This window comes from Dama dama, chromosome 22 (assembly GCF_033118175.1).
Source record: "Dama dama isolate Ldn47 chromosome 22, ASM3311817v1, whole genome shotgun sequence".
In the NCBI taxonomy this organism is placed as follows: domain Eukaryota; kingdom Metazoa; phylum Chordata; class Mammalia; order Artiodactyla; family Cervidae; genus Dama; species Dama dama.
In genome coordinates, this window is record NC_083702.1 from 49,340,364 (window position 1) to 49,367,031 (window position 26,668).

The window sequence follows — 26,668 nt, forward strand, 5'->3', positions numbered from 1 at the left end:
GGAGATGTAGAATGAAATCACATTTTATGAGTTTTTATGTGTATATTATGTGTTTCTAGTATTTTGAAATCCTCTAGCCTATTTCTAGTACATTCCATCCTACTGTAAAGTGGGGGATACAAGAGAAGGAACTACCCACTTAGGAACAGGCTCAGTCAAAAACCAAAACCAAAACAGAAGCTGCGTTAACGCCCAACTTTTAAAAAGTCCAAGCAGTTTGGAGCTGAAGGAGGAAGGGGCGGTGAGAAGCAGCGGGGGCTGGAGGAGGGATGTGATGCATATTCATTAATTGAGCTGACAGTGACCAAAAGGTCCTTTTAAACGGCAGAAAGGGTTCCACTAGAGGCGTGCCAACTAATAAAATGGGCAGGATATGAAAGCGTGACTCATGTGAACTTGGCGTCGGGTGCCGGGGGCAGCAGACAACGCGGCCCCCTCAGCCAGCCTTCACTTGCAGCCCTGGGTGACCTGAAGACCCTGCCACCTCCACACGCCGACCTGACTCTGCGCTCTGCACCACGTCACAACAGAGCCACAGGCATGGCAGGGGTCTCCCAGGAACTCAGTTACATGCTGTGCGGAGCCCTGAACTCCACGAATAATTTAAAGAGCCTTAGATTTAAGAAGCACCCTCTGCTGGTGTTCTAGGCTGCATTCGAGTCAGCCCTGTCTGATATACAAGGTAAGGCTCTCTGGCCTTTGTGGTCTGTGCTGTCTTGGTCTCCTTCGTAGTGACAGAAAATGACTTTTTATTTTCTCACTGGTGAATGGGAGGGGTTGGTGGTAAATGGCATACAGTCAACTTTCAGGTTAGTTAGAGTATTTAGCGAATTAATTCTGGGATACTGTCTTTCACTTTCCACATGGACTAATAGATGAAGAGAAACTAAAATATTTTCTTATAAAATCCACACAGACACTGGGAGGATATATAATGAATCACAAAAAGTGACTGTATAATTTTTCATCCGAAAAAAAAAAAAAAAAAGAAAATCCACACAGAATCTCTGAGCTATATACAGTCTTATGCAATGGCTGATACCTAAAATGGGATAGTGTGATTTTACTTACTATCAGTCAAGACAGCATGGAATTAAAATGACTCCGAGAAGTCCAACTCAAGGAGCCGGGTTTGCTTCAGACCTGGATCTCTGCTCTGGTCTCCGTCTGCTGCCTTCTCTCCTTTAGCAAGTTTTCCTACAGACCTCGCTCAATACTTCTGCAGCATTTCAGTGCCCACAGAACAAAGTGGCCTTCTCATGTGCCAACTTTAAATATTACTTTTATCTCATGGCTTTTCTTTCCAGTCAGGTGTTTTATAATAACAAACAGTAACAAAGGCTTTTTTTTTTATTATTATTACTTAAGATATTCAGCGGCTTTTGTCTCCCTAGCGTCAGCAGTCACGTCAGAGGATTGTATCCAAGGAGCTAAATGTGCAGGACCCAGGGTCAGAGCAGCTGAATACACCAACCTCAGAAAACACAGACAATGAATTGCAAATGACACTCAAAACAAAACGAGAAAAAAAACCTTCACACAGAAAACTACAAAAGAACTCTACAGACACTGAATTGGCTTTCTGTACACACTGATCCTGCTTAACTGTGTGTGGTAACTGGCCAAACGTTTTAGGTACGCAGGGCTACAAAATAAAGGCTTTTTTTTTTTTCTTTTTTGGTAGGAAGAGAAGTTACAAAAATAAAAATATTATTTCATCCGTTCGAGTCACTTATTTACAAAAACAAAAAGATTTGCCAAGTGGTGAGAGATACAGCCCTTTCTGTTTCAATCTTCAAACACACTAAAGAGTGGCATTCGCGATGAAGTGATTAGTCTTCCGTTAATTCTGCTGAAGGTTCTACACAAAAGGTGTATTGTTTCAGCTGGGATTCACATCATGAAACAAAATGGTTTGGTAAACCCAATAGAAGTGATAGCCCTTTCAGGACACACAGGATTCAGTACTGTATATTTCAACTTGTTAGCAAGTCAGAAGCACAAGCGGGAACTCAGCCTACACTGCTGTGGAGGATGAATGGGAAACGCTAAATTGATGAGCTGCTGTTTAGATTTTCCCACTGGGAATTATTCTCAACTGTCCAGGCATTACATCATTCAGGTAAATGGTAGCAGGACAACATGCTTCTTATTTCTTTGTGGCCAACCAAAGGGCAATATAAAAACTCGAAAAGACATGCATACTCTTTATCCATAGGAGAAACAGAATTCCTTAATTGTCAAGCTAATTATCAGTAACTGAGAGGCTAACTGCATTCCAGTTGTTACCCAAAGGCAACGCAAAAACCTTTTACGGTTTCTTTATGAACCTCCTTGTAGCATACTTTAAATCAGAGATGATAAGTCATATTGATGTCATAGACACGGATGAAAAGAAAATTTATTCAACTTAATAGGATTTAAATGAGTTTTAAAAAATATTTCAAAAAAAAAATCTTATAAGCAAAACTTTCTCTTTTTTTGCCAGTATCCTCTGTATCCTCTTCAAGACAAAAATCCAAACTCCTCCACATATGGCATCTCTCCAGCATGCCTCTCTGCCCATACTATATAGCAAACATGCTACAGAACAGCTGTATCAAAGTATATACCAAGACTTCCCCACACACTGCTTGCTTACATTCTCATACCTGTGAGAAACACTCAAGAGTCCTCAAGACTCAGTTCAGTTCTAGTCTCCAGAAACAACCACTCTCTAACTTCAGGTGTTCTTTCTGTTCCTACTCCCTTAGACTCTAACTATCAGTCTGCCACAGCGTGTATCAGACTATATCCAATTCCTGGTGTATTTACTATTCTCTCCTACTAGACTGTGAACTCACTGAGGGCAGGACTCTGTCATCTCTCTATTTTCAGGTTTCAGTACTCCTGTCTGGTTTATTGTTGATGCTCAATAAATGTTATGGATAATAAATAATCAATGAATGAATGAAAGGAAAGAAAAGTAGAAAGAAAGAAACACAAATTCAGGAAACTGTGTGACACATACTGAATGTTTCAGGAGCTACAGGAGCAACTGTGTGGATATTATGGGCTCAGTGATTGTCATCCAGACAATAACTAAGTACATTCTAATCTATACTGTAGCTCTTTATCCCTATTGCCTTCCACTCTCCTCCTTCTGAGTTTTCACTGCTCTTTCTTCCAGCTCTCTTGGTTAATAACTTACATTTATATAGGGCTTTTCTCTTTAGATTTACTACCTTGTAATTCTGTGACAGTTATTATGTATCCTTTTGTTCGGCCAACGGAACAAGTTCAGAGAGGTTTTCTCCATTTTTGTTTAGGCTTTAGACAAGACCAGGGAACCTGCAATCACTGTGGAATTCCACAGCCTCCTGGGTTTGGTAACACTCAGGTGTGTCAGCAACATCTGACCCGGCCAAACATGCAATACTAGTGAAACACGAATAAAGACATAAGTATTCATCCAAGTATTTACAACCATGTTCAAGAAGGAATTCTTACCCATGGCTTGTTTCCCCATGGCGCACTGATATGTGTTTCTTGGGGACTGGTTGTGATGAGGGTACGGGATCAGGCCAGCACAGACTCCGAGGAGAGTAAAAGGTTCAATCTCCAAATGGGTGGTATCTCTATCAAGTTAATTAAGAATCAGACGTCTTAGGCACCAAGTACAAAATAAATATCTCTTTAAGGGTATAAAAAATATTACTATCTAGGCCCCAGAGGGATCTAGACAATAAAATTTAAGTTTACACAAATATATATAAAAATCTATATATAAAACATATATAATAAATTTATATAACAATAAAACCACATAATAAAATTTGATGCTAGTAAAGCTGGTAGGAAAAAATCCATACGTAAATAAAATATAATAAAGCAAATTATTTTTTTCAGTGAAACTAGAACGTGCAACTTTATTATATGAAGCAATACAAGAGAAGGGAGACAATATAGAATGCTATATGAAAAATAAAACATTATCACATACTAATAACTATTTAAAAAATTACTATATTAAGCACATAGAAATGCAGTATCAAAAATATCTACATGGCACAACATTGTACATCAACTATACTTCAGTTGGAGAAGGAAATGGCAACCCACTCCAGTATTCTTGCCTGGAGAATTCCATGGACAGAGGAGCCTGGCGGGCTACAGTCCACGGCGTCACGAAGAGTCGGACACGACTGGCGACTGACACACACACTTCAATAAGTTTTTTTAAAAATTAAAAAAGTACATCTCTGTGGATGAGTAGCGCGCTTTCTCCCCCTTTTCTAACTTATATCAATGAAAAGACTGTGCTATCATCGTAGAGGAGTATATCACCTTTAAGAACAGTTACTAAGACCTGAAGTGAGAGCTGAAGTGTTAGCTGCTCAGTCGTCCAGGAGTCTCTGTGGCGCATGGACTGCACCCCCGCCAGGCTCCTCTGCCCACGGAGTTCTCCAGGCAAGACTGCTGGCGTAGGCTACCATGCCCTTCTCCAGGGGATCTTCCTGACTCAGGGATTGAACCTGGGTCTCCTGCACTGCTGGCAGATTCTCTACCGTCTGAGCCACCAGGGGATCAATACTGTAACCACCAGCTAAACATGGCTGTTGAGCACGTAAAAAATTAGAACAGTGTAGTGGAAAAGCTGAATTCTTAATCAGTTATTTTAAATCTTTTAGTTATGCTTGTAATCACTTAAATGTATTAATCTACCTTTTCACTTGTAAATGTTATGAAATCAGATCAAGTATTTCCAATGAAAATTTAGCATCCAAATTGAGATATGGTATAACTACACACCAGATAAGACTTGGCAGGAAAAAAATGTAAAGTCTCTCAGTATTTTTATAATGAATACATCTTGATATGATAATCTTTCAGATACACTGGGTTAAGTAAAATTATTAAAATTAATTTCATCTCTTTCTTTTTTACTTCTTTAATGTGGCTACGAGAAAACTTAAAGTTATACGGTGACTTGTGTTATATTTTTACTAGACAGCTCAGTTCTAGATACTTGCCAAAAAGCAAGACTTTGCCTAGTAGATGTTAGAATCTTGATTACTTTCATAACATAATTTTGCATAAAACTCAGTTTTGGTTAAATGATAAGGCAACTGAGACACCTCAATGGTAAAGGGCAGCCAGACTATTTTCAGGTCTTGATGAAACATCTCACATCCAGGACCTGTGGTCTTCAATGACCCTCTATCCCTTCCTTGAGTGTTTCTGAAGCACAACCTTAACCGTAATTTCAACAGTTTACAGTACTTCTGAAGAGAAGTGATTTCCAAGATAACCCAACACATCATGGAGAAGTAGTTGCAATGTACCTGGCAAAGATCTCCCACTTATCCAGTTATCCATCTATTTATTTTTCAAAAAATGTGTACTAAATTTTGTCCCTTGTTTGGTTAGAGAGCATGCTTTCCATGCAGTTTTTGGTTTTGAAGAATACAATTCTGACCCCACAACCTCGCAGAACCCCAACCCTCTCGGACACTTTAGGTCTTTGTCAGCCTAGGCTTTGCTTTCTTTCTTTTTGTTTTTTTGATAGAAAAACAGCTTATAGAAACATTTTATAACCAAGAAAGAACAGTTTGTTAAAAGGTACTGTTCTGTTTATATTTAATATGATGGTCAATTTGACCAATCCAAAAAACTTTATTTTTTCTGATGTAAAAATTGGGATAAGCTGAAAATGAAGAAGGTAAAGATCTAAGTTTCCTCTTTTTTTGTGACAAGAACATATATAAGATTATTTGAAAGTCCAAACTTTATGAAAGTCTGGATTTGAATTTTACAAAGCAGAAAGGAATTTTATAGCATTGGCCAAAAAGTTACTTGGGTTTTTGTGTAACATCTTATCATTCAATATTATTCAAAATTATAACCACTCTAAGCTTCTATCCTAAACAGGAAATAAGAGACTTCCTGTTCACCACCCATAAGGGCCTTAAATTTAGCTCAAATTAAGAATAACTGACCTGTTGCTTTGCAATAGTGGAACAAGTTAGAAATAGCCTAAATAGTCATCAATAGTGGAACAAATTAAATACGGTATTTATGTACAGACAACATAAACAAAAGCAATTAAAATAAAGTATTTATATGTATAAATATATACACATACATTCATGTGGAAAAATATCCAGGATGATGTTAATAACGTTGAGTGAAAAAATCAAGATGCTGAAAATAATTGTAACCATGCATGTATGTTTGCATTTACCTAAAAAAAATCTAGAAGAGTACATATTAAACCATTAGCACTGGCTACTTCTGGAGGGTGGAGTTTGGTGGGATGGGGAATTACTTTATGTATTTCTACATTTTAATAAATATCCTAAGTATGAATTACTATCACTTTTTTTTCTTATTTTTAAAGTAAAATTAATTTGATGTATGGGATAACTTGGTGATTAGGTGATACTGATAATCATTTTCCTTTGCAGAGGGAGGTTTGTGACATTGTACAGGAGGCAGTGATCAAGACCATCCCCAAGAAAAAGAAATGCAAAAAGGCAAAATGGTTGTCTGAGGAGGCCTTACAAACAGCTATGAAAAGAAGACAAGCCAAAGGCAAAGGAGAAAAGAAAAGATATACCCATTTGAATGCAGAGTTCCAAAGAATAGCAAGGAGAGATAAGAAAGCCTTCCTCGGGGATCAATGCAAAGAAATAAAGGAAAACAACAGAATGGGAAAGACTAGAGATCTCTTTAAGAAAATTAGAGATACCAAGGGAACATTTCATGCAAATAAAGGACAGAAATGGTATGGACCTAACAGAAGCAGAAAATATTAACAAGAGGTGGCAAGAATACACAGAAGAACTATACAAAAAAGATCTTCAAGAACAATCCAGATAATCACAATGCTGTGATCACTCACCTAGAGCCAGACATCCTGGAATGCAAAGTCAAGTGGGCCTTAGGAAGCATCACTATGAACAAAGCTAGTGGAGGTGATGGAATTCCAGTTGAGCTATTTCAAATCCTAAAAGATGATGCTCTGAAAGTGCTGCACTCAATATGCCAGCAAATTTGGAAAACTCAGCAGTGGCCACAGGACTGGAAAAGGTCAGTTTTCATTCCAATCCCAAAGAAAGGCAATGCCAAAGAATGATGAAACTACCGCACAAAATTGCACTCATCTCACACGCTAGCAAAGTAATGCTCAAAATTCTCCAAGCCAGGATTCAACAATACGTGAACCATGAACTTCCAGATGTTCAAGATGGATTTAGAAAAGGCAGAGGAACCAGAGATCAAATTGCCAACATCCTCTGGATCATCGAAAAAGCAAGAGAGTTCCAGAAAAACATCTACTGCTTTACTAACTACACCAAAGCCTCTGACTGTGTGGATCACAATAAACTGTGAAAATTCTTCAAGAGATGGGAATACCGGACCACCTGACCTACCTGCCTCCTGAGAAACCTGTATGCAGGTAAAGAAGCAACACTTAGAACTGGACATGGAACAACAGACTGGCTCCAAATCAGGAAAGGAGTACATCAAGGCTGTATATTGTCACCCTGCTTATTTAACTCATATGCAGAGTACATCATGAGAAACGCTGGGCTGGAGGAAGCATAAGCTGGAATCAAGATTGCCGGGAGAAATATCAATAACCTCAGATATGCAGATGACACCACCCTTATGGCAGAAAGGGAAGAAGAACTAAACAGCCTCTTGATGAAAGTGAAAGAGAGTGAAAAAGTTGGCTTAAAGGTCAACATTCAGAAAACTAAGATCATGGCATCTGGTCCTATCACTGCATGGCAAAAAGATGGGGAAACAGTGGAAACAGTAACAGAGTTTATTTTGGGGGGCTCCCCAAATCACTGCAGATGGTGACTGCAGCCATGAAATTGAAAGACACTTGCTCCTTGGAAGAAAAGTTATGACCAACCTAGACAGCTTATTAAAAAGCAGAGACGTTATTTGCTGACAAAGGTCCGTCTGGTCAAAGCTATGGTTTTTCCAGTAGTCATGGATGGATGTGAGAGTTGGACTATAAAGAGAGCTGAGCGCCGAAGAATTGATGCTTTTGAACTGTGGTGTTGGAGAAGACTCTTGAGAGTCCTTGGGCTGCAAGGAGATCCAACCAGTCCATCCTAAAGGAGATCAGTCCTGAATATTCATTGGAAGGACTGATGCTGAAGTTGAAAGTCCAATACTTTGGCCACCTGATGCAAAGAACTAACTCATTTGAAAAGACCCTGATGCTGGGAAAGATTGAAGGCAGGAGGAGAAGGGGGACGACAGAGGATAAGATGGTTGGATGTTTGATGTTCCATCAAGTATCACCAACTTGATGGACATGAGTTTGAGTAAACTCTGGGAGTTGGTGATGGACAGGGAGGCCTGGCGTGCTGCAGTCCATGGGGTCACAAAGAGTCGGACACGACTGAGCGACTGAACTTGTAGCAGTAAACAAAACAGACAAAATCCCTGCCTTCATGAAGCTTCTACTGGAGGGAGATAGACAACACACAGATGCATCAATAATGTGCATTTTACAGATTTTAAGATTTAAGCAATAGAAAAATAAAGCCGTGAACAGGAGTGGACAGAAGAAGGGTTTCGACTTTAAAAAGAGTGGTCAGGAAAACTCGCTGAGAAGGTGGTGCCTGAGTGAAGACTTGGAGAATGTGAAGGAGTGAGCCATGCAGGTAGGTGAGAGCAGTCCGGGCAGAGGGCTTGGGGCAGGAACGTGAAGGCAAGGCCAGTGTGGTCACAGCAGAGTGAAGGAGGAGGCGACGCAGCAGCACAGGTTCCGTGTAGGATCGTGAAGGCCTCCGCAGGGACTGCAGAGGGAGAGGGGAAGCCACTGGAGGTGGTGGTGGGGTCGGGGGTGGGGGACGGGGCTGAGAAGAGCAGGGACAAGAGCATTCTGATCCTTGAAGAACAGGCTACGTAAGAACAGGTGCAAACCTAATCAGAAGCCTTTTGCAAGGGTCCAGACAAGCAACGGCAGCAGCCTGCCATGTGAAGGAGAGCTCAAATTCCAAGTATACTTGGAAAGTCCACATGGTGTGTTAAGTGATTAAATGTGGGTGCAGGGCAGAAGAGGAGGCAAAGCTGAAACTGAGGTTTTGGGCCTGAGTAACGATGATGGAGGATTTCCTGGCGGCTCAGGGGTAAAGAACCTGCCTGCCCATGTAGGAGACGCGGGTTTGATCCCTGGGTTAGGAAGATTCCCCTGGAAAAGGAAATGGCAACCCACTCCAGTATTCTTGCCTGGAAAACCTCATGGACAGAGGAGCCTGGCGGGATACAGTCTGTGGGATCGCAAGAGTCAGACATGGCTTAGTGACTAAACCACCTCCATCATTTAACAGTTCTCCTTTACACTCAGTCAATCTTGAAATGAGGGGTATAAAAATTGTACTTTGAGAGATTCACACATTTAAGAATGAAAAACTGACTGAAAAGCATTATTTACTAAATTATAGTAAGACAAAAATAAAATGGTACATTTAATCTGGCAGCAGAAAACAGAAAAGTGCTTTCCTGATTGAAGACATAAATAGTTATCAGGTGGCAGTATTAACTATTTAACAATATAACTGCAAAAATTCTCATTTTAGGTAACTGGTATGTTGGTGGTATAGTTTCTAAGTCACATCCGACTCTTGCAATCCCGTGGACTGTAGCCTGCCAGGCTCCTCTGTTCATGGGATTTTCTCAGGCAAGAATACTGGAGTGGACTGCCATTTCCTTCTCCAGGGGATCTTCCTGACCCAGGAATCAAACCCTGGTCTTCTGTATTGAAGGCGGATTCTTTACCGAATGAGCTATCAGAAAAGCCCAAAGTGGTACCTTAGCCACAAGCATCAGACAGCAAATGATATAAATGTCTTTTAATGTATTTCAAATGGAACACAGATATTTTTAAAAATATCATTGTTCTAGAAGAAACACTGTGGACACATTAACATTTCATGTCAATATTGCACATTTACAGCAAAACAACATAGGGAATTTCTGCACTGACAACAGGAATTCAGATATCCACTGACAAAATCAACCCTGAGAGATAAAAACACCATTACATAGCCTGATTCATTAGTTCAATTTTTGTCAGTTATCAAAGTAGAGAAGCAATTCCTTTTAAAAAACACACACACACTATGTGTAAAATGAAAAGGAAGGATAATTAAATCTAAAGATTATTTGTTAGCAGTTCTGTGATACTCTTGGAATGAGCAATGGATTATGCTTCATTATAAAACAGAATACTCTTAACAGTTCCTACTAAGAATACACAACAGAACTGAAGATGAAATGAAAAAAGGAGGCTGTGTCTAACATCAGAACAGGTTTTAATTATGGCTGCTATGGATCCTACTTACTTATTAATTGTATGTTCATAGAGTGCGATGTTACAGTCATTTTCTTCATTCACATCTAAGTATTCAACCAGACTCTCATGTAAGAAATCTTCAAAATTCCTGAGAAAATATTGGTGAAATGGACACTTAAAAAGCATTTTGCTGCCATATTTTATATGCAATAATGGAAGATATGCGCTTTCACTTAGCCTCAAAGCATCCTTCTCTCCCAAAAGGTATCAATACACGGGGATACTTGAAACATGTTATTCTTAGACCACAGTTATCACAAATCACCAAAATATTAGAAAAAGCTGTGATTCTTATTAATCTGGTCCCGCTTCTACAAATACCTTTTACGATTTAAAAAGTCCTATTTGATGAGAGACCCAGTATCTACATCAACGTAACTTTCTCCTACTACTTCATCTGTGCTGATTTACACCATCATTCTATAACCTGCATTATCTAAACTGATAAACATTTTTATCATGTCCAAGCAAGCTCACATAGAGAAAAGGTTTTTAACAGGTGGTTATATTTGGTAGAGAGGAATTAAGAGACTAAAAATGAAAATATGCTTTTTATAAATGCTCAGGTCAAACACCATTACTTCCATTTAGATGATATAAATGAGTCTTAAGGAGACTGAGGAGCTTTGCTTTTGGCTACTTACCTGTACCCCTGAGCCAGCTCTTCCATATGCTTATTTGTGACTGCAGGTTTCTGTTTCTTTACAATTATATAGGGTCTGGAAGAGAAAAAAACCGCTTTACAGCAATAGTTCAACAGAAGAATAAAACCAATAAATCCACTGTAGTGAAGTGAGGGAAGCTATAGACCTGTTTCTGGATTGTTTGAGGACACCAGGTATTTTTTACAAGTGTGAGATCACAGGGGCCTATTTTCTCTTTCACATACACCAGCCCATGCACAGGCACATGTTCACACATGGTTATTTCATCCAAGTATCTTTGGAAGTATTGGGTTCTGAATGAGAAAGCAATGTGAAATAATACTTGATAAAGTCTAGCAAAAAAAAAAAAAACAACCCCAAAACTTCAATACCTTAAATATCATATGTTTTGGTAAATGCATTCATCATACCAAACATGTCTCCTGATTTCATACTGGGAATATGGAGAGGTCAGCAGTCAGAGACAAAAGTCACTGAGAGAAACAGTGGCGTTTTTAGTGAAGGTCTGATGACCGCCAGCGGCCTACACTGCTTTTGCTTCAGGGTAACACTAGCGGACGACAGGAGCAGGGTACCTAAAGCTACGTACAACCAAAGAGTGGGTATGGGCGGACAGAGAATAAAGCCTTCTCACTCTGTGATGTTTGGTGATGTCATGGGTTTAAGTAAGGCAGAGCGCCTCGGTCCACACGTTCTGACAGATTAACCTGTAACTGTCAGTGGGAACCAGCCTCTGAGGGCTCCGCCTCCGCGAGGAAACGCGGACACAAAGGACGGCGCGCGGCTCGGAAGGTCAAGGGCTGTTGCTATGTGGACAAGCGGTTCTCGCAGGGGAGCCAGAGGCCGGCATGCACTCGACCTTCGGGACTGACGCGCACCTGCAGAGAGCAGAGAGGAGGGGCTGCACGATTACAAAAGGGGGAAACAAGGGCTGAAAATGGCTCGAAGTCCTGGCTGCTCCTCCCACCAGGGAAGCAGGAGCCCTGCCCTCCCCAGGGGGCTTGCAGTTTAGCTCAGGACAAGAGGCTGAGAGGTGCTGACAGAGCGGGGACAGGCGAGGGAAGGGGCTGCACTTAGCCACCTCAGTCACCGTTCACTTTATTCCACAAATTCTACTAATTCTTCCTGCCAGATCTCTGTGGGGTCATTATAAAATCACTTCTAAAAAGGAATTAGTTTTCTTTTTAGGCTATGCCATATTATATTGGGTGTAGTGAAATGTCTTAAAAAAGAGTAATTGAGAAAATGTCAGTGTTTTCCCCACCCTTAACTGGACCATGTTAGTGGCTATAATTAAGTACCCCGTGTTTGCCTAGCATCCTACAAGGCACTTACCACACCTTGTATCAATCCTAGGAAGGCACTGTTATTTACATTTTTACTGATGAGGAAAATCAAGGCCCAGAGACTTAAGTAATAAACTCAAGAGTCACATGAGTCAACAAGTGGAATATTAGGATTCAAACATGGGTATAAGCTTCAATTAGGGCTTTTTGATCACAGAGAATAGGAACCAACGCTGGCTAATTTAAGCAAAGACAAAGTTTACTAAAAAGTAAGAAGAAGAAGAAAATTTTAAGGAATTTACTAAAAGGCTCAAAACTTACTAGAAAAGAATGAAAGAAAAGGGTGCAAGGCTCAGCCTCAGAAAGAAAAGGCGCTAAGAGCCAAAGCACCAAAGACCCCGAAAGGAGGGGGGTGGGCAGTGTCTTGCACGCACTGCTGTCAGGACGAATCTGTGCTGACCACGTCTTGCTCTCAGTTTTCTCCTTGGGATTCAAGCTCTCTGGAGAGAGCCTGCCTGGCCTGGCTTGGGTCATATGCCTGGTCTTCGGCTGAGCAAGAGAGAGCATCTGACTGACCAACCCAAGAAGACTGCCAGTGGGGAAGCACAAGCCTAAGGGAAACAAGGAGAGCGACCGGAAGGAGAAAGGGAGGCTGGACAGACAGGGGCAAAGGCAGTCCACGTTCCCAGCTGTCAGACTTGCCAGCTCCCCAACCACTGCGAGCTCAGCGACTCGTGCCCTCACACCACGAGGCCCCCAAGGAGAGACCCTGGTGAACTGAGTGCAGGCCTGGGAAACAAGGTGACATCCGCAGCGGAGGTCCCTGCGTACCCCAAAGCACCAGACACCACGTCATACCGGTCTCTGTGTCCCCGCCTCTGGACAAAGGAGGCCCTAAACACCGCTGAGCGAACACAAGGCACCCGCTCCTCTAAGGGGCGAATGTGGTGTCATCTCTCTGGCTGCCATGTTTTCTTTCTTGCATTGCTTAGCCTTCTTCCTTCCCTCCTCTATCCTTTAAAGCAACAGTACTCAACACCCCCCCACCCCCCTGCTTTGTTTCCCCAAAGGATTTGGGCTTTTGTTTATTTTACTTAGTTTTTTTTAAATGTTTATTTTTAGTTTATTTATTTATTTGGCTGCACTGGGTCCTAGTTGCAGCATGCAGAATCTAGTCCCTGACCAGGGATCAAACCTGGGCCCCCTGCACTGGGAGCTCAGAGTCTTAGCCACTGGACCACCAGGGAAGTCTGCATGCATCCTTTAAAGCTCAGATCAGAGCAATCAGAATAGAGTGGGTAAAATCAGGATTACTGAAGTCAAATGAATTCTAAGAACTTTCCAGTAAAAAAAGACTCCACCACTATCTGGCTTTGGGTAATTTACTTAGTCTCACCAAATCCCAGTATCTCATTTGTTAAATGAAAATAATAATCCAACCTCATAGGGTTGAATGTGGCTAAAGCCTTACAGACAGAGGATCTGTTAAGATAATACATAATGGCTGGCACTTACTACTCGCATAGTTGGTTGTTATTACTAATTATTTCTGCCTTTCCCAGCAGACTGAGTTCTCTGAGGGCAGAGACTGACTCCCATTAATCTCTGAATCCCCAGTAGCCAAGACGCATATTCATGAGGTGTTTGCTAACTGAATTAAATTTATCTTAACAATGAAAGAGTTTAAAGCAACTTCTAAAATCAAAACAAGTCCATTTCTTTCAAAAGTAAATAAAGAGATCCAGCCACACCTACCTGCACAGTCTTCCTCCATCAGAGGAAATATAGACACATCGATCTGTCAGATTTGTTGAGATGGAAACAAACTCATTGATATAGCCTGCTCTTCGCATCAGTCGAAATGTATTCACCAGCTTCTTGTGATCTCTAATGACACCCAGGATGTTACCTAAGCAGAAAGAAGAAAGAATGTTCAAGATTGAAATAAAAAGTACATCTAATGGATTTAAAATATCTACTCAATAAAAACAATCACCAGCAGTGAGCAGTCATTTGGAAATACCGTTACTAAGCCTGCAGCCAGTCTGCAAGGCTGGAGGGAGCAACAGAGTGGGGGGTGGAGGGGTCAAGGGCATCCAGGGAACTCAAATCCAGAGCTGGCCTACCACACGCTGGCTGCGTATCGCTGGTAAAGTCAGTCTGTCTCCTCTGTCAGCACTATGCAGGTCCATGAACTTGGGCTCCAGAGCCCTGGAGCTGAACCCTGGCTCTATCACTTCTACTGTGCTGATGTGAGGGTTAAATGAGCTGACCTCCTGTAGAGCACTTGGAGCTGGACACAGCACTGAGTGATTGCTATCATGAAGCTGCTACTGTTGTCATTATCTGAGAGATGCAGCAGACAGACCTGGGCTCCCAGGAGGTGCTGGGTGAACCTGAGGGGCAAGGTCACACTCAGCGTGAGCTGCCAGAATGCACTGACCAGGCAGGCACTGAACGGCCCCGTTTCCTTCCTACCAGCCTTCACAGTAGATGGTGAAGCCCCCCCAGAGCGGGAAGGAGGGGGAGAAGATATGGGGGCTGAGGTGAGGACGAGCACGTGCAGCTCCCCAGGGAGGGGACAGACGCCCAGCCACCAAGCCACACCTGCTGCAGCATCTCTGGAGGACCCTGAGGGGATGGGGAGGGGTGTGAGAGCAGCAGGTGGAGCTGGAGCAGGAGGAAAGGGGCCCTCCTGCAGAGCCTGCTGACACTCGCTCACTCCGTGGCTGAAGACAAGTCATCTCACTCTAAGGGCTGACCTGATTACTTCTGCAGAAGGCCTCACATATTTAACTTGAACTTAAGGATATTGTGCTGAACCTCGTTCCACTGTGGATACACTGGCAGCTGCCACAGGGCCTCTGCACGTTTATCTTTCGCTCTGACAGCCACATCATCTCAGAACCTGGGTGACCCGGTCAACGGAACAAGTGTTTGTTACCATTTTTTCTACCTTTCAGCTAAGGTCAACCTGGGTCCAGAACTAAGGTATGTTCAGGGAGTAGAGCTCAGTGGCAGAGAGTCTGACTGCAGAATTAAAAGTGTATTTGTGCTTTAAATACATAGTCAATTCCTTCCCCTCCCCCCACAGATCATTTAGGATCAACATGCCTCCCCAACAGACTCACCGTTGAGGAAGACGAGAAACACATTTGGGTAAGAGAGCTCTTCCCCACACAGTAAGTTCACATCTTCTACTCCCAAGTTACTGGCTAATTTGACAATGGGTCCATCTTCCATGTCAGTCGTGATGTGTGTCATAAGGGCCAAGTTTTTAACCAAACCACATGCCTAAAAAACAAAAGATAATCATGTCTAAGAATGAACATGAACAACACAAAACACGGTCTGTGTCTGAATATAGCTCACCATTCTGCTGGCAGCAAAGCACAGCGGTGCGGCCTCACAGGGGACACTTCGGAGGGTCATACAAAGCCTGAAGGATGCTGCTGCTGCTGCTAAGTCGCATTAGTCGTGTCTGACTCTGTGCGACCCCACAGACGGCGGCCCACCAGGATCCCCCGTCCCCGGGATTCTCCAGGCAAGAACACTGGAGTGGGGTGCCATTTCCTTCTCCAATGCGTGAAAGTGAAGTCGCTCAGTCGTGTCTGACTCTTAGCGACCCCATGGACCGCAGCCTACCAGGCTCCTCCATCCATGGGAGTTTCCAGGCAAAAGTACTGGAGTGGGTTGCCATTGCCTTCTCCACCTGAAGGATACACCTACCTTTATTTCAGAGGAAGTGACACTAAAGTCACGAGCGAGGATATAAACATAGATTTAGCCACAGAAATGCTCAGTACTATTTGAACTGGAAATGATGATGGCATTATAAATGTTCCCTCCCCAAAGAAACTGATTTACCTAAATTGTCATTTCCCAACAATAGTATATCATAGTCATTAAGATGATGCTGTCTAAAAGAGTAAAGGAAAACACTGATAATTGTGAATACATGAACATAAAACTTCTGGCCTGAAATAAGAGAGAGTCTGCAAAGTAACTGGCCAGTACTCTATAAGCTTCTTGGTCTTAAAAAATAAAGAAAGACTGAACAAACTGCTCCAGATTAAGAGACTAAGGAAACCTAACAACTGAAAGTGCAATCTTGGGATCAGAAGAAACATGGCAGGACAACTGGCCAAATCTGAATAAGGTCTAGAGACTACAATACTGTTACCAACGCTAATTTCATGAGGTTGATAAGTATAATTATGTACTACAGTTACATAAGACATCACATTTAGGGAATCTAGGTGAACGATCATGGAAACTCTCTGCACTACTTTTGGAATTTTTTTGTATGTCTAAGATTATTCCAAAGTAAAAAGGAAATGAAAAAAAAAAATTCTTTTAAACTTCTATACAACCAAAGAAAAAAATTTAAAGCAAATATAAACAAGGACTTAACACAACAAATTAAGAAAAAAAAGCCACTTGAGACACATGTGATATGTAAAGATTACATCTTTAATTCTTAAAAACCATCTTCTGTAGTGATATACAAAAGTTTCTTTATTGAGATTAGCTGAAGGAAGCTCTGGGAAACTTGGTGTTCCAAAGCTCAAGATGTATAAACTAGGCAAATTTGACAAGCAGCACAATTTTAGCAGGAATTTCCATATGGTTTAAAATAAATTAGGAGAAAAATGATAATTTCTAAAAATTATAACCCTGTATGGACTTCTATTTTTTACCTCTCCCAAGTCATAACAAATTCCTACTTCGGAACATACATCTTTTACTTGTCCTAATTAACTAATTTATTCATTCAGCATATATTTATGGGACCTCTACTCAGAATGAGGTTCTGGACTAAGGAGCCTGGGATACAATGGTGAACCTAACATGGTTCCTTCCACCAGAAGTTTACAAGCGAGAAGGAATAAGATCAAGTGAAACCAGTGATAGCTAACACAAGGGAGAAAGAGCCATTACACAGGAAGTAGGTGGTATCGTGATGTAAAGCCCTTCAAACTCCTTGGTTTAGTGTTTAGGTAACTGCTTATGTTTCCTATATACGTGGCAGGAACCCACTTTAAGTCTTGGACTGTATTCTACTGGTTGGCTGCAGTTGTGACTTTGATGTCCTCTAAGAAGAGTCAAGGAAAATAAGGAGTTGTTTAAAAAGAGCTTCTCGTGAGCAAAGGTGATGAGTCTCCCAATTTTCCTTCCTATTCTTATTCCCTATTCATTGAGTGGTTTGACTCTTGGGATAAAATAAAACAGGCAAGAAAATCTGGCCCATATGTCTCTTTAGGTGAGAAAAGAAAGTAAAAGCATTACTCAGTTGCGTCTCGGTCTTTTGCAACCACTGGACTGTACCCTGGCAGGCATCTCTGTCCATGGAATTCTCTAGGCAAGAATACTATAGTGAGTGGCCATACCCATCTCCAGGACACCTTACTAACCCAAGGATTGAAGCCAGGTCTCTCGTATTGCAGGCGGATTCTTTACCTCTGGGCCACCAGGGAATCCGCTCTTTCGGTGAGCTATTAATAGTAAATCAAAGGCCTCTGGAGGTACTGTTTGGGAATGACACTGATGTCCTCACATGCTGCATCAACACTTCTCTGGAAGATAAATGGGTGACCCCAGAGAGGATACAGCCCGGGGAACGGGGCAGGAGCAGAACAGCCATCACCTCTGACACAGTGGAGACCCTCAGGGACCTTACCTCTCCTTCAGGAGTGTCTGAAGGGCACAGCATGCCCCACTGGGATGGCTGGAGGGATCGAGGACCACTCACTTTTCTTGTTTTTTCGAACTGGGAAGAGATTCTCGTCATCATGCCCAAGGCGGATATATATGACAAGCGAGACAGCACCTGAGTCACCCCCTGGCGATCCATTTTAAATCTCTTTAGAGACCAATTGCCCTGGAGAGAGAGGAGAGACATGAGACCACCCGGGACCACCTGTGCTGCTTGACACCCTGCAGTCGTTCTGAGAGGCTCTGCACAGGGACTGCTTGTCTGTGAAATCAGAGTCATGATACATAGTCTGAAATCAAAACATCACAATTAAAATCTAGCCAGGTTACTCACTGGGGTTTTCCAGCAATTTAATGACTATTACCTATATCTAGCAACCACCTCGGAATGCTTCAGTGGATTGACATTATCACATCAGAGCAGGTATTTTCTAAAGAACTAATTACATTCTGAACAAGCCAGTTCAACCAGAGATTTTCACTGGAAGCAATAAGCTAACTAAGAGAATACTACCAATTTCTACACTTATTTAAGGTAAAATGAGCCTGTAGCACAAAGAGATAATTTCATGTTGGAATGTGCCATTATCTGGATGCCTTCCAAAATTAGTTTTAATTAAAGAAAAATATAGCAATAGAAAAAAAAAAAAAGACTCTAATAGCAGTTATCAGGGAAAATGAATAAGTATAGGCTTCTTAATCAAGGCTAAAAATTGCACATATTCACATTAATAAATATATCTTCTTTGGTTATCATGTCAATCTTAAAATAGATTTATATGAAATAAATCTTAAGCCTTAAATTTACTTCAAATGCACTAGAAGTACTGAAATACATTAAATATATTATTTTATAGAAGCATTAATTGTACACATTAAATATTCTCAAGGATAATTTAAAGATTAAGGTTAGGAATCAAATTTTCAACTCATGGTAACCTGAATTAAAAGAAAATAGTATGCAAAGAAAGAACAAAGTAGAAAATAAAATGTCAAAAAATTATTGACTCAATATTTCTGATTCAAAGGGGAAGAAAATTACACCTGCTAAATAGTGATTCTTCATTTTCCTTTTGATAATCTGATGAAAGCTATGACTGTTCTCTTGAGAAAAATGCACACAGGACCACAAACACAAATTTTTAATTCAATTTCAGGGGAGGATTCCCAGATCCCAGATTAAAATCCTTCACGGTAGAAAAACTCATCTGTTTGAATTTAAATATGTGACTTCAGAGGAGCTCCTCACAAATTAAAGTTTAGTCATTATTACAGTGAAGATCACTTCAAAAACTTTTGATAGAGTGGAAAAAAGCTAAAACCTAGGAAGAAACAATGCGTTACAAAGCACAGAAACAGCAAACACGTTTCTCACAAGTTAACTCCTCCTCATATTGCTTATTCAGTTAACTCCTTTTATGCTTTGGATGAGAATGAACCTCGTAAACTGACTTATGACCAAAAAGAGCAAGGAAGATAAATAAACATTCGGTACAGAACTAAGCAGCTGCTGGCAGATAAGAAGTAGATGGGGATAAAGTCAAGACATTCAGCAAGATAATTTGTTCCAATATTCTTTTTTTAAAAAAGGGAGAGAGGAGAAACAGACAAAGGGTCTAAAACTGCTCCTCTGAGAAAATTTATTTGTTGAAAATGTTCTACATATGGCAACACTCACAATTTTTAAGATTTTTTTATGTGGACCACTTTTTAGGTCTTACTGAATTTGTTACGATATTGCTTCTGTTCTATTTCTAGTTTTTTGACCACTAGACACTTGGGATCTTAGGTCCCTGACCAGGAACTGAACCCACACCCCTGCACTGGAAGGGGAAGTCTCAACGGCTGAACCCATCTTTCTCTAGTTGCCTACAGACTGGCCTTCACCCACAACAAGGCCCACTACTGATTTTCCTAATTAGCAGTCTGCGCCCAGAGTTAACAGGGTGTCATTTGGGGGCAATGCAACTACTCAAAACAGCTATTCTGACCTGAAAGTAGAGCGTCAGAAAGCAAGGCAAAGTCACTCTAACAGAAGTGTGTTCAAGTGCTCTATGGAGGCTTCTTTTCAAATATCCAGGAATCTACTTCCAGACAAGTTTGGGCCCCGCGAGTGTGACGGGCCCAGAGAGGCACAGGGGCCGGGCCCCCTCCAGTCTGGATGGATCCGTCATGGTGGGGGCCGCTCACACAGACCTGCTGCACATTTCTCAAGTCAGACAGGGTGGCAAGTCAGCTGCAGATACACTCTTCTTTTGTTGGGACCAAATCCCATCCATAAAACTAATTTTATGTCTGGCATACAAAACGTGAACCAGACTTTATCAGATAGACCTATAGATGTTATGCTTTAAGAAAGGGAGCAAAAACCTATCTGATAACCCCTGATGAACAGCCAGAGGCCCTGAATACACAGCAGCTGCTGAGGCCTGAATTCACTGCTCACATGAGAACAGCTGAGAGCCCTTTGAGGACTATGAACCTACAATGCAATGAAACATTTTACACTGCTTCAGACAAAAGTTGTCATTAGTAAACCTACTTGCAATATGTCAGCTTTATTATAGAAAAAAGTGGGGGAAAGTATCCATTGAAAGAATGGTTATTAAGGGTTAAACTAAAAGATTTTTTCCTTTATAGAAGAGTGTATCTATTTCCTTATTGCCTCAGTAAATTGTAACAGGAACTATAATTTAGCAATAAAGTCATATAGCAGCAAAATTTCTACTGATTTCGAATGTAGACTATTTCAAAGAAGAAAATTTGTGACTTGTAGCATCCTCAAATACATATATATATCTATTTTTTTCTCCCCACCTAGATTCTCCAAATACTTTAAATTTCCCACTGAACAGATGTATAAGTAAGTTACAAAACTCTGCCCGAGGGATCAGAGACTTACGGTTGAAATGGCATTCACCATGCCATTGGTAATCTGGTCCTGACGCATGTGTTTCACAACGTCAAACTGGGCTGCTCTTTGCTTAGGAATCACCTGATCTGCAATCTTCTTCATTTCAGAATTAAATTTTTTGAACAAATCTTCAAAAAGAAGAGATAAAAGCTAAAGAAAAAAAAAGCATATGGTGAACTTTCAAAATGCAATCACTAGCTTATTTAAAGACCTAAAGACCTAAAGTTTAGGTCTTTATTAAACTTTGTTTAAAAAAACTGATGGAAAAACTGCTTAATACTGGGAAAAACACATTTTAAAAATTCAACATGATAAACACATACTTATATATGTGCTTATCACTATGCTTGATGTTGAGAATATGAGCGAAGACGATGACACAATCCCTGCATTCAAAGACATTTAACCAGCTACTCCCAGACTAAGTTTCCACTGACCTAATTTTTAACTTTACAAATAAAGACTATTAAAACCCACAAAAGATCAACGGAGAAGACTTAATGTTAAAAATTCTGACAGCACCAAGGATGGGTGCCATTTGAACCTTCCTGCATCTCTGGTAAAAATGTGAACTGGTATAACCACTAACAATCAGTTTGTAGTTTTCTGCCCATCCCAAGGCCCCAAAGTTCCTCTCGTAAGTACATCCTCTATAGCCATGATTCTCAAACTTTAACTTGCATGTAATCACACTGAGGGATTATTAAAACACAAATTGCTGGCCATACCCCTCTGGTATCTGATTCTGTAAGTCTACAGTAGAGCCCAAGAATTTTCATTTCTAACAAGTTCCTAGGAATGCCACTGTTGCTGGTGGGGGAAGGGTACCCTTGAGAATCACTACCCTACAGAAATGTCTGTATGTGCATCACGGTACATATACAAGATGTTCAAAGCAGCACCATTTGCATCAGTTAAAAACTGGACACCATATAAATACTATTTAGTTAGACAAACTGTAGTATACTTAAATGACAGAATACTACAGAGCACTGAAAATGGACAAAAAAATAACTGTCCACAAAATCATGGCTAAATCTTAAAAATATAATATTGAGTGAAAGAAGCCAGACCCAAAAGAGTATATATGATGTGACTCTATACAGGGTTCATAACCCAGCACAATAATCAGCTATATTGTTTAGGAAGGATAACTAGTAGGCAAAATGAAAAGGCAAGACACAAACACCATAAAAATCAGGTTGGAGACTACACCTTGGAGGGGAAGGAGAAAGCTTCAGAGATTTTGCAAGTTCTGCTTCCACCTGGAATGTAGAAAGCCATAAGACAACATCCTTCCCACCCTGATAATCTTTTTTTAAAAAGATGAATCATCCACAAAATCATAAAATTTCTTGACTCTAACAAAGAGGTAAGTTGTAAGGCAACCAGGGGAACTAAACTGCAAAGGTGTCAAGCCTCTCCAAGGAGAGACGGGACGCACGACAGAGTGGAGGTGTGCCATAAAGAAGAAATCAGCTAAACTTTTAAGGGCTGCTAAAATGCCAAGTGTGAGTGATCACAAAAGCTGAGAATTCTTCAGAGATCCAGACACGAGAGGATCCACACTTAGAAGCTCATTCCACGAGTGCTCAGCAAAGACTGGAAGGACGAAGGAGACCTGAGAACGCCCCGTTTGTTGCAACAAGCAGCAAAACTCTACCTACTTCCCTGGACTTCCTCTTACATGAGAAGAAACCCTTAAGTCACTGGAGAAAAGGCAGGAAACCATTCTGCCGAGGATCCCAGGCAAAGGTAACTCACATTGAGAGAGGGGTAGAAGCAAAACCAAAAAGGTCCAGTTTTTTCAAAGACAGACAGACAGACACAGAATACATATTGATCAAAAGGAATTTAAGAGACATCAACTGAATGCAATATGTGAAACATGTTTGGATTCTATTTGAATAATCCTACTTTAAACAACAATATAAAGAAATCAGGGAAATCTGAATACATAATATTCAAATTTGATGAGTGATGATATTGATGCTTAATGACATTAAGCAATTACTCTTTAAAAATTTTATGTGTGAAAATGATGTTGATTTTTAAAAACTGCATCTTTTAGAGACACATTTTTAAGTACTTACAGAATGTGATTTGATTATTTGAAATGTTGAAATGATTTGATGGTTTGGATTTATTTAAACAACTGAATTTGTGGAATGGGGGAAGTAGGAAAAGAGTTGAAGAGGACATAGATAAAACCAGATTAACTTCTACTGATAGCCAAAGTTGTGTGATTAAAACATGGAAGCTAATTTTTATATAGGTTTCAGGTTTTCTTATTAATATTTATATTACAAATATCTACCAAAATAAACCCCTAACATACTAAGGAGTAAGCCTAACAAAAGAGGTGCAAGGCTTTCATGGAGAAAATTACAAATCCTTACTGAAAGACATCAAAGAAAACCTAAATAAATGAAGAAAACACTCATGGATGAGAAGACTATTTTAAGATTACTCGTTTTCCCCAAATTGATCTACAATTCCAATGTAACTCTAATCAAAATCCCCAGGTTTTTAATGAAAATGGGGGCTAACTCTAAAATTAATGTGGAAAAGCTAAGACTCTAGAGCAGACAGATAGTCCTGAAAATGAAGGCAAGTGAACTGATTAATGTATAGACAAACTTACCAATGAACAGAACAAAAAGTCCAGAAGTAAACAACACATACATTAAAATTTGTTATATGGTAAAAACATTTTAGCATTTAGCATTTGAGATCTGTAAGAAAATGAAAGACTATAAATAAATGATGCTAGGAAAATCAGTTACTCATTTCAAAAACAAATGAGACTCCTTTCCTTACTTCACTCTACACACAAAAATCCATTCCAGATGGACTAAAGAACAAATAACAAAGGCTTAAGGTTAAAGTATAAGAAGTACAACTGAAAAGAAGAAAGGACTGACAAAATTGAATACAATTAAAATTACAAACTTCTATAATTAAAAGATCCCATAATAGTAAAAAAAAAAATTCAGACTGGAAGAAGATACCAGCAACACATGTAACTCATAAAAAATTAGATCCAAAGTACACCCAAAAAAATCTTAAAATTAATAAGGAAAATCAAACAACTCAAAAGATATTTAAGAAAAAAGTAGAAATGATCACTAAGTATATGAAACATAGAGACTCAACTTCATTAGCAATGAAGGAAATGCAAATTAAGCCCACAAGGAGATAGCACCTTGCACCCCCTAGGCAAGACAAAAATTTTTCAATTTTCACAATAAGTCACGGGATAGAGACCATCAGGTCTTACATACAATGTAATGTACAAAAATACTTGGGAAACTAGTTTGACACTCTCCAGTCAAGCTGAAGATTTAACTTGATTCCATGACTGGACAATCCTATTTGCAGAAACTCTTTCATATGGGCACGAGAAGATATGAATAACAAATTTAATTATTTTTAAAAAGAGAAATCATACAATGGCCTTGATAAGTAGGATGGATAAAGGGATATTTATCATATGTATCATACCTTTACACACTGAATGTGAAGGTGAAATACAGTGACACGAAACAATATAGATGAATCTTTAAAACAATGTTAAGTGAAGAAAAAGGTTGCAAGAGAATGTATATGATGTGAATCTTTTCTTATAAAACTCAAACATACAAAAATAATACTGAGCATTTAGACTGGAAGAATCAATACTGTTAAAACGACCATATTACCCAAGGCAAACTATAGATTCAATGCAATCCCTATCAAATTACCAATGGCAATTTTCAGAGACCTAGAACCAGTCATCTTAAAACTTGTTTGGAAACAAGACCCCAAATAGCCAAAACAATCCTAAGGGAACTTCCCTGGTGGTCCAGGGGTGAAGAGCTCACCTGAGAATGCAGGGAGCATGGGTTCAATCCCTGGTCCAGAAGATCCCACATGCCGAGGAGCAACTAAGCGCGCACATCTAGACTCCGGGCTCCACAACAAGAGAAACCACCATGATGAGAAGCCCACGCACTGCAACTAGAGAGCTGCCCTACTCACCACCACTAGAGAAAGACTGTGTGCAGCAACAGAGACCCAGTGCAGCCAAAACTAAGAAACAACAATTTTTAAAGAAAGCTTTATTTAAAAGATATGGCGCTTCCCTTCTACCCCAGTCAGTAAAGAATCTGCCTGCAATGGAAGAGACCCGGGTTCAATTCCTGGGTTGGGAAGATCCCATTGAGAAGGAAATGGCAACCTACTCCAGTATTCTTGCCTGGAGAATCCCATGGACAGAGGAACCTGGCAGGCTACAGTCCATGGAGTCACAACAGTCAGACACAACTTAGCGACTAAATCACCACATTTAAAGAGAGAAACTATTGAACTGTTTTAATAAAAAACAGTGTTGAGAAAGAAGAACAGAGCTTCTTCAGGGAATCAGACGCCCTGAATTCAGACTATACTACAAAGCTACGATAATCAAAACAGTATGGCACTAGCATAAAAAACAGAGATCACTGGAACAGGACAGAACGCCCGGAAATAAACCCACACACACATGGTCAGTTAACTTATGACACAGGAAGCAAGAATAGAGAACAGGTGAACTTCCCCAGCAGGCCAGTGGTTATGATTCCAGACTTCCAGTGCAAGGGGTGTGAGTCTGATCCCTGGGCGGGGGGGGGGGGGGGGGGGGGGGGGACTAAGATCCCACATATCATGCAGTGCAGCCAAACATATTTAAGAACACACAATGGAGGAAAAAAAAGTCTTTTCCATAAGTTGTGTTGCGAAAACAGGACAGCTACATGTAAAAGAATGAAAACATTCTACATATAAGTGATATCATATGATAGCTGTTTTTCTCTGCCTGACTTTCTTCACTCAGTTTGACACATGTGGAATCTAAAATAATGGTACAAATGAACCTATTTACAAAACAGAAATACAGTCACAGATGCAGAAAACAAACTTATGGTCACCAAAAAGGAAAGGCTGGGGAGAAGACACATTGGGAGTTAGGGTTAACAGACACATGCTCAATATATAAAGCAGATAAGCAACAAGGGCCTGCTGTGTGGCACAGGGAAGTATATTCGGTATCTTGTAATAACCTAAAATGGAAAATAATCCGAAAAGGAATACAAATATAGCACACACACACACACACAACTGAATCACTTTGCTGTACATCTTAAACACAACACTAAATAAACTATACTTCAATAAAAAAAAGCAAAACTTATACTGTAATAAAGTATTTTAAAACTTTTAAATAAATGATACAATAAAAAAGAAAACAATAAGTACACAAATTCAGGATAGTAGGAGAAAGAGAAGGACAGAGTAAGGAAGAAATATATAAGTAAATGAAATGGCAATTAGTGGTCAATTAATAGGAATTACTTAAGCTGGTAGTGGATTTGAGGTGCTGATTTAATTTGTCACCTTCATAACTTATATGTAACATTTGTACTTTTACTGTTTATGTTAAAAATTAGAAAATAAACGACATTAAGCCATGTTAACCACGGAAAACAAATCAATGGGATGGGGAACAGAAAGTCATAAAAATAGACTAGAATGGTTCTGTTTCAGAATTGATGGGAGTAGCTCCTATCAGACTCATTTGCTGATAAAAATTATAAACTCTGGACAAAATATTAAAACTATTTGACAGCACTGGAGAGTAAATGCAGACAGAAACTGCTGAAAACGTGATACTTATCAAAAGTGCATTTCCATTTTGAAGGCTTTTCAA

At 40.1% G+C, this 26,668-nt stretch overlaps 1 protein-coding gene across 1 annotated transcript in view; it reads right to left on the minus strand.

Annotated features, from left to right (window-relative positions):
* POLR3B (RNA polymerase III subunit B) overlaps positions 1 to 26,668 on the minus strand; it is a 109,877-nt gene that overhangs the window by 43,779 nt on the left and 39,430 nt on the right. Inside the window, exons 13-19 of the mRNA XM_061125448.1 lie at positions 20,932 to 21,093; positions 17,995 to 18,195; positions 15,446 to 15,608; positions 14,070 to 14,223; positions 11,008 to 11,082; positions 10,353 to 10,451; positions 3,490 to 3,617 (exon numbers count right to left, since the gene is read on the minus strand). Coding sequence (XP_060981431.1) covers positions 3,490 to 3,617; positions 10,353 to 10,451; positions 11,008 to 11,082; positions 14,070 to 14,223; positions 15,446 to 15,608; positions 17,995 to 18,195; positions 20,932 to 21,093 — 982 coding nt within the window. The remainder of the gene's footprint in view (positions 1 to 3,489; positions 3,618 to 10,352; positions 10,452 to 11,007; positions 11,083 to 14,069; positions 14,224 to 15,445; positions 15,609 to 17,994; positions 18,196 to 20,931; positions 21,094 to 26,668) is intronic.